Source organism: Somniosus microcephalus, chromosome 4, assembly GCF_052327205.1.
Source record: "Somniosus microcephalus isolate GS21.2 chromosome 4, FLI_Smic_1.0, whole genome shotgun sequence".
Lineage (NCBI taxonomy): Eukaryota > Metazoa > Chordata > Chondrichthyes > Squaliformes > Somniosidae > Somniosus > Somniosus microcephalus.
Window position 1 is genome coordinate 237008452 of NC_140990.1, and position 20497 is coordinate 237028948.

At 42.1% G+C, this 20497-nt stretch overlaps 1 protein-coding gene across 1 annotated transcript in view; it reads left to right on the forward strand.

Moving 5' to 3' along the window:
• Positions 1-730: 730 nt before the first annotated feature.
• Positions 731-20497, forward strand: part of LOC147120282 (uncharacterized) — a 248947-nt gene continuing 229180 nt past the window's right edge. Inside the window, exon 1 of the mRNA XM_085984219.1 lies at positions 731-1757. Within this exon, the coding sequence (XP_085840345.1) occupies positions 1499-1757 (259 nt within the window). The 5' untranslated portion in view covers positions 731-1498. The remainder of the gene's footprint in view (positions 1758-20497) is intronic.

Genomic DNA, 20497 nt, shown 5'->3' on the forward strand with positions numbered 1-20497 from the left:
TTTTGATGCTGCAGGGGATATTTAGTACTCAATGCTAACCTTTTAAGTACACATCTTTAAAACTTCTAATTTTTAAGCACCTTTTATGTGTTTAATTTGACAATTTAAAATGCACAGAACTGTGTGACAAAGTTTAAATTGGCATAAAAAAGTATTCTGTCAATGTATAAGGTGTCAGCTGTGGCTCAGTGGTAGCACTCTTGCCTCTGAGTCAGAAAGTTGTGGGTTTAAGCCCTGCTCCAGAGACTCGAGTACATCATTTAGGCTGATACTTCAGTGCAATACTGAGGGAGGTGCTGTCTTTTGGATGAGATGTTAAACTAAGGCCCTATCTATCCTTGTAGATGGATGTAAAAGATCCCATGGCATGATTTGAAGAGCACAGGCGTTTTCCTGGTGCCCTAGTCAACATTATTCCCTCAATCAACACCATCAAAATCAGATTATCTGGTTATTATCTCAATGCTGTTTGTGGGAGTTTGTTGTGCATGGATTTCCTGCCACATTTTCCTGCAATACAACACTAATTACACTTCAAAAGTACTTCATTGGCTGTAAAACACCTTGGGACGAAAGGCGCTATATAAATGCAAGCCTTTTCTTGATGCTCAAAATAGTAAACACGGATGCCTCACAGGTGTAATCAATATATACTTGCCTTGGAGGCAGTGTCAGCTGTGGCTCAGTTGGTAGCACACTCACCTCTGAGTCAGAAGGTTGCGGGTTTAAGTCCCACCTCAGGGACTTGAGCACCTAAAGCTGGGCTGACACTCCAGTACAGTGCTCAAGGAGTGCTGCAGTGTCAGAGGTGCGGTCTTTCAGATGAGATGTTAAACTGAGGCCCTCTTCTGCTCTCTCAGGTGGACATAAAAGATCCCATGGCACTATTTCGAAGAAAAGTAGGGGAGTTATCCCCAGTGTCCTGGCCAATACTTATCCCTCAATCAACATCACTAAAAACAGATTATCTGGGCATTTTAGCATTGCTGTTTGTGGGAGCTTGCTGTGTGTGTTTCCCACAACAGTGACTACACTTGAAAGAGTACTTCATCGGTTATATAAGCGCTTTGAGACGTCTGGTGGTTGTGAAAGGTGCTATATAAATGCAAGTCCTTTTTCTTTTATGTATTGCAATTAACTTGCTGATAGGAAGAAGTGCAGAGACATTTACTGTATTACCAGACCGTCTGATAATGTCTACTCAGCGTGTCTCGGTCCTTTTCCCCTCCTCCGCAATGTTGAACAATGTGTGTGTGTGATGAAAAGATGTTACACATGGTCTGCATTGGACCGTTATGAAGTTGGGAGGTATGGTAACATTAAATGTCATAGATTAAATTAATTCCATCCTCTATCTATATATTACAGCACTAATGTGCAGCCTATGAATTAACAGGGATTATTTATCAGAGGTTAAAGGAGGATTAGTTCATCAGAGAAAATTGATTGCAGTTTCATTTCCCAGAGGAGCATGTGTTGAGGCAGTCTGGTGTGGGAGATGCCCGGACTACATGTTGCTAAATCTCTGGCTGATACCAGAATCTCTGCTTCTCTCCACATGGGCACCGTCTCGTCCGTTCGCTCCCGACCGGTTCCGGATGAAGAAAACCTCCCGTCGAAACGCCAGGGGCTGCAGACAGGTGGAAAAGCGAACGGCTGTCGGAGTCATTCCGGGCGAGCCGACACCGGGAGGGGAAGAGCCGCCTGCTCCCGGGATACTGCTCCAAGCCGTGGAGCTGCAGTCAGTCAGCGAGCAGGTAGGGCCATCAACCCAGCTTCTTCAGCACTGGCGGTGTATGTGGTGCGGAGAGGAGCAGAACCCGAGGATCGAGAGTTTGGTTTGAGTCTCCGATAAAGTTGAAAGTGAACAGATTCTGTAAGCAAGGCACTATTTGAAAAGTCTGTTTCCCCGTCGCTTCTTGTCATTTCTCTGGTTGGGGAAAAGCTAATTGAAAACTAGTTTTCAGACCATTAAGATTTTCTAGTTTATTTGATATTTAGATGTGTCCTTCAGGTGCTTTTGCCGTTCACCTTTTTTCGGTGTCAAAAGTTCCCGGAACAGTTTAATTGCCCTAGTTCCACATGTGCGCAGAAATAAAGTTCGACCAAGGCAGGAAATCTAATTCCTGAAAACAATTAATCATCTAGAAAAGATCAGAACAAAACTCTCAATTTAATGGATTCAATTTTGCTTAAACTATGTAACTGGATGGTGTCTGGATAGAGACACGTTAAAAGCCACCAGTCCCGTGAGTCATTAAGAGGCCAAATTGAGGTGAATAAGGAGCCACAAATGTGTTTAGCTGAGTCTTGTGTTAGTACCCTTACTTGCATGAAGTTTTGCTATATTTACTTGGTGGGATTGGACGAATTGCATCCCTCTACATTTTGTAATTATCAGCAGCAATCAAAAAGTAAGGATTTTGCTTTTGATTTTTTTTTCGCAAATAAAACAATCCAATTTCCGTGATCCCGACAGCACTGCGAACCTAAGATAGACTGCCATTGATTCCGCTTTCAAAATGTGTAGAGCCAGTTTTCAGTGAACATGTCCTCATGGTGTTTGCATCAGAGGGCGTCAACAACAATAGTATGAGCCTGCCACCAGCAGCATTCTTATCAACTAAGAACTATAACCAGGACAGCAGCAGTACATTCAAAGAGAAAAATAATTTGCAGATGATACAAAGCAAATCAAGGCTGTAAACGCCAAAGCTGAACAGGATAAGCTACAGGAGGATTTGAATATACATGGTTATTGGGCAAACAGTTGGTAGTTGCAATTCAATGTAGAGAAATGCACACGGGTCAAAACAATCCAGGAAGGGACTATTACTTAATAGGAAAGAAAATAATGTGCATGGAAGAGATCTGGAGGTTCTGATTGACAATAAATTAAAGCTATCACAACTATAAGGACATTGCAGCTATTGCAAGAATAAAGAGCAATCAGAATGATTGAGGGAATGGAGGGATTGAATTAGGAGGAGTGATTCTGTAAATTGGGCATGTCCTCACTGGAAAAGAGAGGATTGAAAGCTGATATGATTGCTATTTTTAGGATTTTAAAGGGAGTAGAAACTATTGGGCAGCATGGTGGCATAGTGGTTAGCACTGTTGCCTCGCAGCGCCAGGGACCCGGGTTCGAATCCGGCCTCGGGCGACTGTCTGTGTGGAGTTTGCACATTCTCCCCGTGTTTGCGTGGGTTTACTCCGGGTGCTCCGGTTTCCTCCCACAGTCCAAAGATGTGCGGGTTAGGTTGATTGGCTATGATAAATTGACCCTTAGTGTTAGGGGGATTAAATACGTGGGGTTACGGGGATAGGGTGGGATATGTGTTGGTGTAGGGGTTACGGGGATCGGGTGGGATATGTGTCGGTGCAGGCTCGATGGGCCGAAATGGCCTCTATCTGCACTGTGTGGTTTCTGTGATATTGCCCATGATAAGCTGTTTTACCTTGTCCAGGACAGTAGAACCAGAGGACATGGTCTGCACTTGAAGGGGGTAAATCCCAAACTAATTTGCGGAAACATTATTTTAGTAAGCGAGTGGCAAATCTATGGAACAGGCTCCCCAGAGAGATGGTGGAAGCAACTAGTGTTGATCATTCAAATGCAAATTAGATTTTCTTTCAGAAAATAACATTTTGGGATACAGTATATGAGTAACTTGAGACATAACAACATATGGCAAGTGTAGCATGCTTGGGAGGAACAGGTGACTTTGGATCTATGGTTCCCAAAATTCGCCACCACTGGTTTTCCTCGCATCATCTGTTGTAGACTAATTGATAAGAGATTGATTGCTGTGATTAGTCAACAACTCCATTATTGTTGTATCTATTGTGACTACCAGGTAGACGGTGAACTAGATGGACTGTGGTCGGTCTTCGTGTAGCAATTCCTAAGAGCTGAAAACAGGAAAAAAATCATTGCAATAGCAGGAAAAATCTAGAAGTTTAATGATTCCTTTTTAATCTAAACAGTTCTTTCTCAATAAATTCCAGTTTAGATAGTGTACTAAAAACGCTATTGAAGACATAATGAAGGCATTTATGTTAGTGACTGGGTGGACAGTGCAGGATGCCACATATCGTTTCTTTCCTAGCACTAAGCCCATGAGTTCTCATGGGTCTGCACGTAAAAGGATGTGCAACTTGCATTGTGATGATTATTCTCAGGCCCCACCTGATACACCTGTGATACAGCAAGCTATGTAATGATGTGCCTACATCATTATACATGCAAGAACTGGGAGCATGTTACTGATAGTCACATAAATTGTGGTCATATGCAAACTACATAACTGACTCTTATGGGTCTACAATTAGAACATTGGCAGCTCTGAAGGTAAATTGGGGGAGGTTGCAGGTTTTTGTTTGTGTGCTGCTCTCCTAGGACTTCAGCTGTGATCGAAAAGTGCCTAATTTCAAATGAGAAAACATTCGTTGTTGCCGTTTTTGAAAGCTTCCCTAGGGTAGATCAGGGGGAACCAGTGGATGTAGTGTATTTGGATTCTCGGAAAGTATTCCATAAGGTGCCCCACAAGGTTATTACACAAAATTAGGGCTCATGGGATTGGGGGGTAATATATTAGCATGGATCGAGGATTGGTTAACGGACAGAAAACAGAGAGTAGGATTAAACGGGTCATTTTTGGGTTGGCAGGCTGTAACTAGTGGGGTACCGCAAGGATCAGTACTTGGGCATCAGCAATTTACAATCTATAATCGATGACTTAGATGAGGGGACTGAGTGTAATGTATTCAAGTTTGCTGATGATACAAAGTTAGGTGGGAAAGTAAGTTGTGAGGAGGATGCAAAGAGGCTGCAAAAGGATATAGATGGGTTAAGTGAATGGGCAAGAACATGGCAGATGAAATACAATGTGGAGATGTGTGAAGTTATCCACTTTGGTAGGAAAAATAGAAAAGCAGAATATTTTTTAAATGGTGAGAGATTGGGAAATGTTGGTATTCAGAGGGACCTGGGTGTCCTTGTACACGAATCACAGAAAGTTAACATGCAGGTACAGCAAGCAATTAGAAAAGCAAATGGTATTTTAGCCTTTATTACAAAAGGATTGGAGTACAAGAGGAAAGAAGTTTTACTGCAATTATATAGGGCCTTGGTGAGACCACAACTGGAGTACTATGTACAGTTTTGGCCTCCTTACCTAAGGAAGGATATACTTGCCTTAGAGGGAGTGCAACAAAGGCTCACCAGACTGATTCCTGGGATAAGGAAATTGTCCTCTGAGGAGAGATGAGATTGAGGAGACTAGGCCTATATTCCCTAGAATTTAGAAGAATGAGAGGTGATCACATTGAAACAAATAAAATTCTTACAGGACTTGACAGGATAGATGCAGGGAGGATGTTTCCCCTGGCTGGGGAATCTAGAACCAGGGGTCACAGTCTCAAATAAGGGGTCAGCCATTTAGGACAGAAATGAGGAGAAATGTCTTCACTGAGGGTTGTGAATCTTTGGAATTCTCTACCCCAGAGGGCTGTGGCTGCTCAGTCGTTGAATATATTCAAGACGGGGATCAATTTTTGGATATTAAGGGAATCAAAGGATATGGGAATAGTGCAGCAAAGTGAAGTTGAGTTAGAAAATCAGCCATGATCTTATTGAATGGGGGAGCAGGCTCGACGGGCCGAATGGCCTACTCCTCCTATTTCTTATGTTCTTGTGTTCTTATGTAAAATTTAAAAGTTGTTAATTTTGTCATTTCACCATGTAACAATTCACTTTTGATCCTTGGATTATAAATTTTAATGAAATCTGGTTAATCAAATTACCACAACTTTAAGCAGAAAACTGGGTTAACAGAACCATGAACGTTGAAGTGCGGCACTTTGCCACACAGTATAGATCACCTGCCATGCTAGTCATTGTTACATTCCACAAATCACTTTAGACAAACTGCTATCTCAGCTACTTTTGATATTTATACAGCATTTGTACCTTCTATACCAAATTAAAACCCCCAACATCTACATTACTGAACCATTTTTGTTTTACTTTTAGATCTGCCCCATTTCTCAATCCAGTATATTGAAACATCTGCACAGCCCCAGCACGTGGGAACCCTGATGCCTTGCTCCAACCAAGATTCCATGTAATATGCAGCAGGGTTTGCTAGTGCACCCTGACTGGCATTGAAGTAGCTGCTCAGCCCCTGCAGCCAAACCATCGTGTACTGCCAGCTTTTCCACAAAGTTGTAGCTGGCTGCTGCTCAAGGGTTTTGCCACTGGTTGTCCCCACCAATTTATTCACTACATGGCTGAAGCAGTCACACCTGCTGAATGGCTCGCTCAGCCCAAAGCTGGGTTGTGTAACATGTGACCTCCTACATCTTTTCCCTTGAGCAGGCAAAACACACCAGACCACCTGATCCTTAATAAAGGTATGATGTGGAACCACTTCCTGGCCATGTCTGGCACCTCTGTAAAGAGGTTCTTGAGATGAAGCTCCTTTTTAAAATTAAGACCATGTAATGAAGTATGAGCTTTTGCTCTGCCTTTCTTTGACTAGCTACACTTCCCCCAATTCCCTCTTGATTTGTACTACTCAGATGCTCCAGTCAAAGTCATGACATAATTTGTCACGTGGTGAATTACTTGTCACTAATCAACAACAACTTGCATTTATATAGCGCCTTTAACATAGTAAAACGTCCCAAGGCGCTTCACAGGAGCATTATCAGACAAAATTTGACACCGAGCCACATGAGATATTAGGACAGGTGACCAAAAACTTGATCAAAAGTGGTAGGTTTTAAGGAGTGCCTTAAAGGAGGAGCGAGAGGCATAGAAGTTTAGGAAGGGAATTCCAGAGCCTAAATAAATAGTTAACGCTTCAGGACAATGACCTTGCATCAGTTCTGATGAAAGGTCAACAAAACATTAACTCTGTTTCTCTCTCCACAGGTGTTGCCTGACCTGCTGAGTGTTTCTGGCATTCTCTATTTTTATTTCAAATTTCCAGCATCCAAAGTATTTTGCTTTCACTTTAGTACCAATATAATTCCCAATCCTAACATAAAATGGTAGTGATGAATAGGTCCCCACTTCCCTCTCTGCCTCTGTGGTTCTCCAATATTTCTGAATGCGAGTAACATAGTGCACCCCCACCGAGTGCAAGATCAGCATTATCATGAAGAAAGACCCAGTGCCCCATAGTCCTTTTGTCTGCACCCCATTCACTATAATTGAGTGCAGGTAAGGTTTTTTTTTCTATATCTGTGGTCAGTGCTTTGGTATAGTTACTTGACAGTTTTACATTCCTGATCAAATAACCACATTACTTCAAATCAAAAGTATTTCATTGGCTGTAAAGTGCTTTGGGACGTACTGAGGTTTTGAAAGGTGCTATACAAATGCAAGTTTTTCTTTTCACATTATTAAATCACCTGGAACTATTTCTAAAAATCTGTTCCTTAATATCTACTAACAAAGACCCTGTAGTCTGTTACATTTTTGTTCTCTAACGAAAGTTTTCAAATGTCTTCTTGTTCAACCAATTCTCTATGTACTAGGTGAATATTTCCTAAATTTATTCAACTGCTGCATGTATGCTTCAGGTGTTAAATTATAAGCATCAGTGTAGCAAGTTCTACGGCATCATAGTTCAAACTGTCTTCTGAATCTACAGCAGAAAACACACATGCTCTTTACTGCTCAGTGATGTTACAAGACACCTTGCCAATGTATCTTTGTTTTAATTATGCTAACAATTCAAATGCCCCCCAAAAACTGTCAATACCAACTCGCTTTTTAAAATTTAGAATGAAATTTGACTTTACCAAATTATGGGCAAAGTGTTTTGCAACTTTACCGACTGGACGCTTCTCTGCCAATGTTCTTTTTGTTTTCCTTGGCCTCCTTGGCTTCATACAAATACAGCTTTTCCTTCGCATTGGTCTCAAATTTGCTTTGTCCTTCTCATCTACTTTGCATTGCTTCCTCTCTAATATCATAAGAGTTAAAACAAAATCCCTTCCTGGCCACATAGGTCAAAGTCCATAAATGTTAGAATGGGACCGTCGATCAGTAACTTGTCACTATTCTCGGAATAAATATAAAGGGGTAGAGTTTCCACGAGGGTGCAATTTGCCCAAAATTGGCCAAACCAGCACACACGATCGAGGAATTTCAAGTGCAAATCGAGTTTACGCGATCTTTTGCGCTAGTTTAAAAAAAAATCTCGCTGGAAGCAGTCTCCGCCCACAACTGGCCACGCCCCCGATCGAATTAATCATGGCGAGTTGCCACTAATTGTGCCTGTTTGCGGGCCTTCGAGGAGGCTCTTAAAATTTGGCTTCTTTTATGGGCAAAGACATTAATAGGCACCTTTTAAATATTAAATTTTTTTACAGTACTAAGAAACTGATGACTGTACACCAATGAAACTAATAAATGGTTCAGTATAGTTTTTTAAAGTAATTTTCAGTTGTTTAAAATTGAGTTACTCACAGGTGTTGGACTAGACACTGATTAAAAATGCTTATTTTTTGGGATGAACACATTTTCAGCTGTATTAATAAAACTACACTAGGTTACCGCTCTTAATGAATATTTTTAAGCAAATTAAAAAAAAAAAAAAAAAAAAAAAAATTACATTCTAAAATGCTGCCCGATTGCATTGGTTCATGGAAGATTTTACGTTCGATATGCAAATGATTTTGAGCGCAAACTTGAGCAAAAAATTCAATTCAGAAAACCAACGCAATTTGTGTCCAGATCGCTGATTGCACCCAAAGCAGAAACTCTACCCCAATGTGTTTGAAATGTTGACTAGCTTTTCACCATTGTCTCCGCAGCATCCGTTAATATGCTAGTCTCCAGCTGCAGACCCTGGGATGCAAATTATTCAACTTTGACAACAATTTAGAATGAACAATCTCATTCTTGTATAGATTTAAAAAAAAACTTGAGTATTGATCAACCATTTTGTTGACAACTTGGGTTTAAATGCAAGTGAATGGAATCCATCTGGCTTGCAACAACTTAAAAATGTAATTGTCAGCACTAAGTCATTCCTGTGCTACTGCATGTATATTTAATGATGCAAAATCTCAGACTCTCAAAGCCAGTTCAGCATGTTTACTGAATAGAAATGGAGGTGACTGATACAACAGTAGATCTGGGTCTGTGTTGCCCTTATACCACTGAAGATCAGTTCATTTAAATTGCTGAGCATGGTTGACAGCGGGAGTATAATGCATTTACCATCGCTGGCAGTCTCGCAAGGTAAAACCACATTTTAAAGATATATTTCCAAGCGGACAGGACAAAATTGTTGAATTTTTCACATCCCCTTATAGTTGTCAATGGGATGGGATGGTGGGGGGAGGGAGAAAGGTTGACAATTTCTGCCATCACTCTGAGGTGGCTTGAACAAGTTGCAGAAGTAAAAGGAGAGTTTGCTAACTTACTGCAACAACCTGTATTTTTATGATCAGATATGAGGGTTATACGCAGATAAAAAGCTTGCTACTTTGCAAGTTAGCTTTTCGCTGGAATTTTCAATTTTGCAAACTCGAAGTATACATTTCTAATAATTGGCTGTCATACCTCTTAAATGCCCAATTTTCTCGTCAGTAAATAATAGAAGATGTGCTTGCCACCACAGGTAATTCAGTATTTGATCTTCACTGTAATGTTGCAAATCAAATTCTCAGTAAATTTTATTCATAAACATCATTCATACAATTATTGCAGAATATTTTTGTAGTCATTGTTTCAATTTTTTTCTATTCTATTCAAAAGTGATGAGACATATCTTTGGCTTTTTAACATTTTAAATAAACAGTGTACTGTGAATATGCTGTGAAATACTTAGACTGCAAAATGTAAGAGGCAGAAGCCATGTAGAATTATTACAATCTAAATATCCCACACCTGCAGTATTTGTACAATTTTGGACTCCAGTCTGAAGGAAGGATATACTTGTCGATGGCAAATGCATTATACTCCCGCTGTCAACAACGACTACAAAAATATTCTGCAATGAAGGTTCACTAGATTGATTCCTGGGATGAAATGGTTGTCCTATGAGGAGAGATTGAGCCGAATGGACCTAAACTCTCTGGAGTTTAGAAGAATGAGAGGTGATCTCATTGAAACATACAAGATTCTGAGAGGTCTTAACAGGGTAGATGCTGAGAGGCTGTTTCCCCTTGCTGGAGAGTCTAGAACTAGGGGGCATAGTCTCAGGATAAGGGGTTGGCCATTTAGGACTGAGATGAGGAGAAATGTCTTCACTGAGGGTTGTGAACCTTTGGAATTCTCTACCCAAAGGGCTGTGGATGCTGAATTGTTGAATGTATTCAAGGCTGAGGTAGATAGATATTTGAACAATAAGGGATCGGGCAGGAAAGTGGAGTTGAGGTCGACGATCAGCCATGATCTCATTGACTGGCGGAGCAGGCTCGAGGTGCCGTATGGCCTACTCCTGCTCCTATTACTTATATTATGTTCTTAAATATTCAGTTTAATGAAGTATAAAGTGTTGCTTTGTTTTATGAGGGATTATGATTAATTTAGTCTTTAACGAGCATCCACTGCAAACAGAAATGGAAATAAAACTGTAATGGATGAACAGTTTTATTGCCTCAGAATTCATTATTTATGACCACTTGATTTGTGTATGTGCTATTTGGACTCCTTTGGGCTAGTTTCTAACTAGCTTTTTGCTTCCACACACAGGCAATGGTGTAGTTTCCATTAAAAAAATAATTAATTACAAATGGTATAGCAGTTAGGCCAGGATTAAAAGACAGCAGATCTGTGATATGTAGGACTCTGAGGTAAATCCAACACCACTATCTCCTGGGCTATTTAATATCGAGGTGATTTGTTTCCAAGGCCTGATGGGACTTCTGCCCACTAACATGATCTGTTGATAACTGACTCTATTTTGCATGGGGACTGCTCACTTAATATGCAGGGTGGGATTTCAGTGACCATGCCAATCCTGACTGGTTCTCTGCCATTAGAAGATAAATAATTCTGGGTACGCAGAAGCAGTTAAAAGGCAGATGACTCCGAGTGGCGGGGGAGGGGGGGGAAAAGAGAGAGAGCTTGCTTACTGGAGCTGTGCTTGAGCTTTGAAAAGTAATGGCAGATGGAGGAGCACCATTTGATTAAGCCTCCCAAGATTCTCAGAAGCTGTGTTGGTGATGATGCTGGAAGAGTTGAGGGCCAGAAGGCAAAGGCTCTTTAGCAACCAGGTACTTGTGTCTCAGAAAAAGGATGTGCAGACATTCTGGATGGAGATAGTACAAGTGGGCAGTGCCTAATCTGACCCCACAAACAGCTATTTGGTTCTGGAAATATTTAGTGGCCATATCTGGCTGACCAAGTTAAGGGATGGTATGAGTGCCCACACAGATGCTGAAATACTGCTGGGAGCATAATTCACTTCCACATCATCAAAGACAACATAATGTAAAAGAAATCTATAAGACCCAAGGCACAAGAGCCCCCCACTGACCCTCGCGGGTGCACTTCCTTCCCTACTATTCCCCTGTCCCATGTCACATTTCCTGCAATGTTTAAGTGAGAAGTGAAGAGACTGATGCATTGCCTGCACCTGATGATATGTTCACAAGGGAATGTCTACAGATACCTGGATGAAAAGACATTGTGAATTAGCCTGTAGCATGTCTAAATCTTTGTGTTCTATGTGTAATGTGAAACATATGCACAAATACAACAACAACTTATTTATATAGCACCTTTAATGTAGTAAAACGTTCCAAGGCGCTTCACAGGAGTGTTATCAAACAAAATTTGACACTGAGCCACATAAGGAGATATTAGGGATGGCTTGGTCAAAAAGGGAGGTTTTAAGGAGTGTCTTAAACCTCTACACCTCCCTTTAAGGACAGAGTTCTAGAGCTTGGTGCCTAGGAAGCTGGAGGCACAGCCGGCAATGGTGGAGCTATAAAATCGGAGATGCGCAAGAGGCCAGAATCGGAGGAGCGCAGCTATCTCGGAAGGTTGTAGGGCTGAAGGAGGTTACAGAGCTGGGGCAGTGCGAGGTCATGGAGAGATTTGAAAACTAGGATGAGAATTTTAAAATCGAGGTGTTGCTTAGCCAATGTAGGTCAGTGAGCACAGGAGCGATGGGTGAATGGGACTTGGTGCGAGTTAAGACACGGGCAGCAGAGTTTTGGATGACCTCAAGTTTATGGAGATTGGAAGATGGGAGGCTGGCCAGGAGTGCATTGGAATAGTTGAGGTAATAAAAGCATGGTTGAGGGTTTCAGCAGCAGATGAACTGAGGCAGGAGTGGAGTCGGGCAATATTACGCAGGTGGAAATAGGCGGTTTTAAGTGATGGCGAGGCTATGTGGTTGGAAGCTTATCTCTGGGTCAAATACGATACCAAGGTTGTGAACATTGGTTCAGCCTCAGACAGTTGCCAGGGAGGGGGGAGGGATGGAATTGGTGGCTAGGGAATGGAGTTTGTGGTGGGGACCGAAGACAATGGCTTCCCAATTGGAGGAAATTTCTGGTTGTTGGGCAAGCAGTCTAACAATTGAGACAGTGGAGAAGTCGGGAGAGGTGGTGGTGAGGGAGAGCTGGATGTCATTGGCATACGTGTGGAACCTGATCTGTTTTCGGTTGGTGTCGCTGAGGGGCAGCATGCAGATGATAAATAGGAGGGGGCCAAGGATAGATCCTTGGGGGACACAGAGGTAACAATGCGGGAGTGGGAAGAGAAGCCATTGCAGGTGATTCTCAGTTACAATTAGATAGATAAGAATGGAACCAGGCGAGTGCAGTCCCACCCAGCTGGACGACAGTGGAAAGGCGTTGGAGGAGGATGGATTGGTCATCCGTGTCAAAGGCTGCAGACAGGTCGAGAAGGACGAGGAGGATTAGTTTACCACTCACAATCACATAAAATGTCATTTATGACTTGAAGAGCTGTTTCAGTACTGTCGCAGGGTTGGAAACCTGATTGGAGGGTTTCAAACATGGAGTTCCGGGAAAGATGGGCACAGATTTGGGAGGCGACAGCGCGTTCAAGGACTTCGGAGATGGGGCAGTAGTTTGCAAGAAAGGAGGGGGTCAAAGGCTGTTTTTGAGGAGAGGGGTGATGACTGCAGATTTAAAGGAGAGGGAACTGTCAACAATATCAACTAACATAACTAAAGGCAAAGGACCGTTGTGGGTGGAGGAATGGTGAGCATCAGGCCCCTCAGTAATCAAATGACATTCGCAGGAAATTTCGGCATAAATTCCTCTCGGCAAGATTGACGTGGGAAACTCGTGGCATAATTTTTCGTAAGTGCAATTCAGGAAATTCTGGGCCAATGAAACGCTGATGAATTATGTAATACTCAAAATGAGTGATAAGACAAGAGTAGGTCTTTTTAAGGAGCACTGATTAGGCCATTCAATGCTGATACAATTTAGGCAGAGCATCAGCAGCAGATGTTTCATCCATTTGTACAAAGGAAGATGGTTGTTGGAGGCCAATCATCTCCGCCCCAGGGCATTGCTGCAGGAGTTCCTCAGGGCAGTGTCCTCGGCCCAACCATCTTCAGCCGCTTCATCAATGGCCTTCCCTCCATCATAAGGTCAGAAGTGGGGATGCTCGCTGATGATTGCACAGTGGTCAGTTCCATTGGCAACTCCTCAGATAATGAAGTAGTCCATGCCCGCATGCAGCAAGACCTGGACGACATTCAGGCTTGGACTGATGTGTGGCGTGAATGTTACTTGCCAGGCAATGACTATCTGCAACAAGTGAGAGTCTAACCACCTCCCCTTGACATTCAATGGCATTACCATTGCCCAATCCCCCACCATCAACATCCTGGGAGTCACCATGGACCAGAAACTTAACTGGACCAGCCACATAAATACTGTGGCAACAAGAGCAGGTCAGAGGCTAACTATTCTGCAACGGGTGTCTCCCCTCCTGACTCCCCAAAGCTTTTCTACCATCTACAAGTCTTGAGTGTGATGGAATACTCTCCACTTGCCTGGATGAGTGCAGCTCCAACAACACTGAAGAAGCTTGACACATTCAGGACAAAGCAGCCTGCTTGATTGGCACCTCATCCACCACCTTAAATATTCACACACTCCACCACCAGTGCACTGTGGCTGCCATGTATACCATCTACACGATGCACTGCAGCAACTCGCCAAGGCTTCTTCGACAGCAACTCCCAAACCCACGACCTCTACTGCCTAGAAGGATAAGGGCAGCAGGCACATGGGCACACCATTTCCTCCAATTTCCTCTGACACTCCATCCTGACTTGGAAATATATTGCTGTTCCTTCATCGTCACTGGGTCAAAATCCTGCCGCTCCCTCCCTAACCGCACTATGGGAGCACCTTCACCACATGGACTGCAGAGGTTCAAGAAGGCGGCTCACCACCACTTTCTCGAGGGCAATTAGGGATGGGCAATAAATGCCGGCCTTGTCAGCGATGCCCACATCCCAGGAACGGCAAAAAAAAACCTTCCAAATTGCAACTGGGGCCCTATATGTCATAGGATCCTGATTTGCATATTGAGTGGCCTCCCACCTGAAACAGGCAGGCACTCCGGCCATCCTTCTCTGGATCCTATCCAAGGTCAGAGCACCAGGATAAATTGGATGGTAAGTGACCCAACACTATATTTTCAAGCAGTTATTGCCCCATTTATGCAAGATGAAGGCACTTCAAATCAGCCACTCTTAAGCCTGGATTACTGTGTGACCTGCCACTACTTTCTGCTTCTGTATTGGTGCCTTCAGGCATCTCAGCCCTGCATTCTGTTGTCTATTCCTAAACCTGTCTGCCTTGCCACATTTCGGTACTTTCAAAATCCTCTCTTCAACCGCACGTTTGGTCACCTCCCTAACCTGCCTATATCTGTTTGGTATCTGATCTGGCCCTTTTGAAGAATCTTGGGATGTTTCACTATGAAAATGCACTAGAAAAGAGCAAGTTCTTCTTGTTGGTCTCGATGTGCTATTTCAATTCCACTCATTGAAATAAAGCACTATATATTTTGACCTATATTTACTTTTCTCAATATTAATGTTCATTTTCCGTGTGTTAGCTGACATCCTAATACATTTTTCAAATCCTTTGATGCATCCCACGTCTCTGCTACTCTCCTTAGATTTGTGTTATCTGCGAATATGACGTGCTTACAGCCAAAGTTATTGATGTAAGTGAAAGTGGTCCAAGCATTGTCCCTTGTAAGACTCCACTTTAATGTTCCCTCTCCTCCTTCATTCCAAGCCTAATGTTACACCTATTATAAATATGGTTTCCTTTTTAAAAAAAAAAAAAAAAAAATCATGTTGGTATTTTGTTAGCAAATTCATGATGTAGACATTGGTAATTTTTAAGGAAAAAATATGGTTTATGTAAAACTGTTATACAGAAGTCCTTTTTAGAATTTTTTTTAGCAATGTGGGATTTTTTATAATGGAGCTTCATTGTACATGAAAGGAATATAATTTATGCGAGGCCCCTTGGGTCAGAGCGATCATAATATGATCGAATTCTTCATTAAGATGGAGAGTGAAATAGTTGACTCAGAGACTAGGGTCCTGAATTTAAATAAAGGAGACTATGATGGTATGAGGTGCGAGTTGGGTAGGATTGATTGGGGAATGTCACTCAAAGGGTTGACGGTGGATGGGCAATGGCAAACATTCAAAGATCGCATGGATGAACTACAGAATTTGTTCATCCCAATTTGGCATAAAAATAAAACAAAAAAGGTGACTCAACCGTGGCTAACAAGGGAAATTAGGGACAGCATAAGATCCAAGGAGAGGACATATAAATTGGCCAGAAAAAGCAGTAAACCTGAGGATTGGGAGCAGTTTAGGATTCAACAAAGGAGGACAAAGGGATTAATTAAGAGGGGGAAAATAGAGTATGAGAGTAAGCTTTCAGGGAACATAAAAACTGACTCTCAAAGCTTTTATGGATATGTGAAGAGAAATAGATTGGTGAAGTCAAGCATAGGTCCCTTGCAGTCAGAATCAGGGGAATTTATAATGGGGAACAAAGAAATGGCAGACCAATTAAATACATACTTTGGTTCTGTCTTCATAAAGGAGGACACAAATAACCTCCCAAAGATGTCGGGGATCATAGGGTCTAATGAAAGGGAGGAACTGATAGAAATCAGTATTTGTAGGGAAATGGTGTTAGGGAAATTGATGGGATTGAGGGCCGATAAATCCCCAGGGCCTGATAAACTACATCCTAGGGTACTTAAGGAAGTGGCCCTAGAAATAGTAGATGCATTGCTGGTCATCTTCCAAAATTCTATAGACTCTGGAACAGTACCCATGGATTGGCGGGTAGCTAATGTTACCCCACTGTTCAAAAAGGGTGGTAGAGAGAAAACGGGGCATTACAGACCGGTAAGCCTGACATCGGTAGTGGGGAAAATGCTGGAGTCTATTATAAAAGATGTAATAGAGCACTTGGAAAGCAGTGACAGGATCGGACAAAGTCAACATGGATTTACAAAGGGTAAATCTTGCTTGACTAATCTACTGGAATTTTTTGAGGATGTAACTGGTAAAATAGATAAGGGAGAACCAGTGGATGTGGTGTATTTGGATTTTCAAAAGGCTTTCGATAAGGTCCCGCATAAGAGATTAGCGTGTAAAATTAAGGCACATGGGATTGGGGGCAAGGTATTGACTTGGATAGAGAACTGGTTGGCAGACAGAAAGCAAAGAGTTGGAATAAACTGCTCTTTTTCCGAGTGGCAGGCAGTGACTAGTGGGGTACCTTGGACCCCAGCTATTCACAATATATATTAATGATCTGGACGAGGGAACTAGATGTAATATCTCCAAGTATCCAGATGACATAAAGCTGGGTGGGCGTGTGTGCTATGAGGAGGATGCCGAGAAACTCCAGTATGATTTGGACAGGTTGGGTGATTGGGCAGAAGCATGGCAGATGCAATATAATGTGGATAAATGTGAGGTTATCCACTTTGGTGTCAAAAACAGGAAGGCAGATTATTATCTGAATGGCAATAGATTGGGAGAAGGGGAAGCGCAACAAGACCTGGGCGTACTTGTGCACCAGTCGCTGAAAGTAAGCATGCAGGTGCAGCAGGCGGTTAAGAAGGCAAATAGTATGTTGGCCTTCGTAGCGAGAGGGTTTAGTACAGGAACAAGGATGTCTTGCTGCAGTTGTACAGGGCCTTGGTGAGACCACATTTTGAGTATTGTATGCAGTTTTGGTCACCTTATCTGAGGAAGGATGTTCTTGCCATGGAAGGAGTGCAGCGAAGATTCACCAGGCTGATACCTGGGATGGCAGGAATGACGTATGAGGAGAGATTGGGTCGATTGGGCTTGTACTCGCTGGAGTTTAGAAGAATGAGAGGGGATCTCATCGAAACTTATAAAATTCTAACAGGACTAGACAGACTAGATGCTGGAAGGATGTTCCTGATGGTCGGAGAGTCCAGAACCAGGGGTCACAGTCTAAGGATAAGGGGTAAGCCATTTAGGACAGAGATGAGGAGGAATTTCTTCACCCAGAGTGGTGAACCTGTGGAATTCTCTACCAAAGAAGGCAGTAGAGGCCAATTCATTAAATATATCCAAGAAGGAGTTGGATATATTTCTTCAGGCTAAAGGGATCAAGGGATATGGAGAGAACGCAGGAACAGGGTACTGAATTTGGATGATCAGCCATGATCTCATTGAATGGCGGAACAGGCTCGAGGGGCCGAATGGCCTACTCCTGCTCCTATCTTCTATGTTTCTATGTTTATAGAAACGGAGACCTCGCAATTTCTGATTACTGACTGTTGTGAAGAGTGACTCTGTCAATCCATACTTCAGGCAATGTTTATCAAGAAAGTACCATAAATATCTGAATTTAGTCCATTTCATAAGGTTTGTGAACATAACACAAAATATAGTAATTGTTGCATCTAATTTTTTCACTTGATAATTATTTAGAATGAACTAAATTGTATAATATTTTTCAAGGAAATAAACATTGGGGATTAAAAACAGTAGGCACAACTTCAATAAACCATTCTTATCCACGAAATATAAGTAGCATATAATTTTGGACACTTCAGCATGTGAGTGGGTCCCTTCATGAGAGAAAGATAAAAAGCATAATAAGTGGTAGGCACTCCATTCCTTGTGTAATATTCATGAGACCACTCATCAGCCCCATCAGATGCACTGTTGCCATGTGCAATTGACAGTTCACCTGTAATCTACTGCATTTGTATGCAAATCCCACAACTAGAGCTCATTTACTTCTCGAGCAATCACCATATACAAAACACACATACATAGAGAGCATAATACTAAAATGGACTGTATTGGCCTCAGAGTACAGAACAGCTCATTATTTACCTGATTATTCAAATGCGTTGTCTTTGGAATCATGATCTGATTTGTAGGTTTGACTATCTGTGGCCACAACAGACAATCGCCTTCCAATGTGCATCCAGTGGTATCACCATTACTGTCAAGTAATTGCCATATGTGAATGCATGTGTTGCAGACATCAAACAACATGGCAGCCATTTTTCTTTGTTGCTGGCATTGTGGAGAACAAGCTTAAGTGGTAGACGGAATTCAGTTTTTAGTTTGGCATAATTTAAAAAGAAATTGTGCAGGAATAAGGCCTTCTCGTTGGGTTCGTCTCCACTGCTATTATAATAAACCTTTTTAAAATTGGCTTTGTTTTTGTAGAAGATTAACTAGTGTATTAAATATTGCGACATTTTCGTATCAACTAATAATCAATTTAAGTTGAATCTAATTATCAATTGAATTTAAGGCTCCATAATGCTTATTCGATAAATCTTGTCTTTATTTTTTTTTAAACTACTTCACTCATTTTGAGTAGTTCATAATTAATCAGTGTTTCCTTTCCCGGAATTTCCTGGATTGCATTTACGAATAACTTCGCTGTGGGTTACACCAGTTTCCACGCCAATATTGCCGACTGGAATTTATGCCCAAATTTCCTGCTAACATCGTTTGACTAGGCTGGAATGTTAAAAATGACGTAAATAAATTGTGCAAATTCTAATTAACAAATCTGAGCCCCGGTGTAGTACCATAAAAGCAGCATGGAACAAAGACCATTATTCAGTGTGGGGCTAGAAAGTAAAAGGTAAAAGACGGACTATTTTATCCCTGTAATTTTTAATGAAAAAAAACCTCAAGCCCCAGTGTCTCAATAGCATTTCCATTTTCAGAGGAATGAGCAGCCAATAGACAAATGCGTTTGGCAGGAGAATGCCATAGAAGATGATCTCTTGGGGCCCTGCAAAAGAAGGCATCTGTTACCTGGTAAATGCAGGCCCTTGAAGCTTCTGGATGACTTGAAGGATCTGGAGCAGTGGTGATGTTCACCTTGACTGATAATGTCCTGCATGAAGTAGACTCTGGCTTGAGATTATCTCTCAGAATTTCATCTGGGTGGCTGTTAACTTTGTGAAGCACAGTTTGTGGATGCATAGTTATTCATTCAGGTCCTGGAATAGCATGCATTCCTTGTACACACTCTGGCGAGTAATCGCATGTGGGTTGGTCAAGTAACATTCTAACCGTCCAATCCTTCTTTATTAAGCATTCTGAAATAACAAGTAACTGGAAGGGTAATAGTGCCTTTGACATTGCCTGCCTCCCCCCTCACCTCAAACCCCTCGACCACTGAAACCCTTATTTATGCTTTGTCACCTCTGGACTTGATTATTCCAATGTCTTTCTTTCTGGCAACTCATCCTTCACCCTCCACAAACTCCAACTTGTGCAAAATGCAGTTGCTCTTATCCTTGCTGATCTACACTGCCTCTGTGTGTAGCAATTGAAACTCATTCTATCTGCAAATCCTTCCATAGTCTTGCCCCACCTATCTCTGCAACCTCTGTCCACCTTGTGTCCCCTAATGTACCCTTTATTCCTCAGATGCTAACCTTTTGTACGTTCTCCCCCCCCCCCCCCCCCCCCCCCCCCTTGTCTCACCATTGGAACAGGAGTAGGTCATTCAGCCCCTCGAGCCAATGAGATCATGACTGATCTTGACTCCATCCACCCGCCTTGGCTCCATATCCTTTTATACCTTTGTCTAGCAAAAATCTATTGATCTCTGATTTAAAATTATTGATTGAGCTTTCATCTATTACTTTTTATGGGAGAGATTTCCATACTTCTACCACCCTTTGCATGAAGAAGTGTTTCCTAACTTCTATCCTAAAATGGCCTGGCTCTGATTTTAAGGTTATGTCCCCATGTCATGGACTCCCCACCAGTAGAAAAAGTTTCTCTCTATCTACCTGTGATATCCGAGTGGTAAGGTCCGAAACTGAGATAAGCGAGATCTTAAGGAACAAAACCCAACTGTTTATTACACGGTGTAGCAGAGAAACATCTCTTACAGGCTGCAAGCAAAAACACAGTATTCCTAACTGCATGAGCACCAAGATGGAGGATTCACCTCTGAGTCA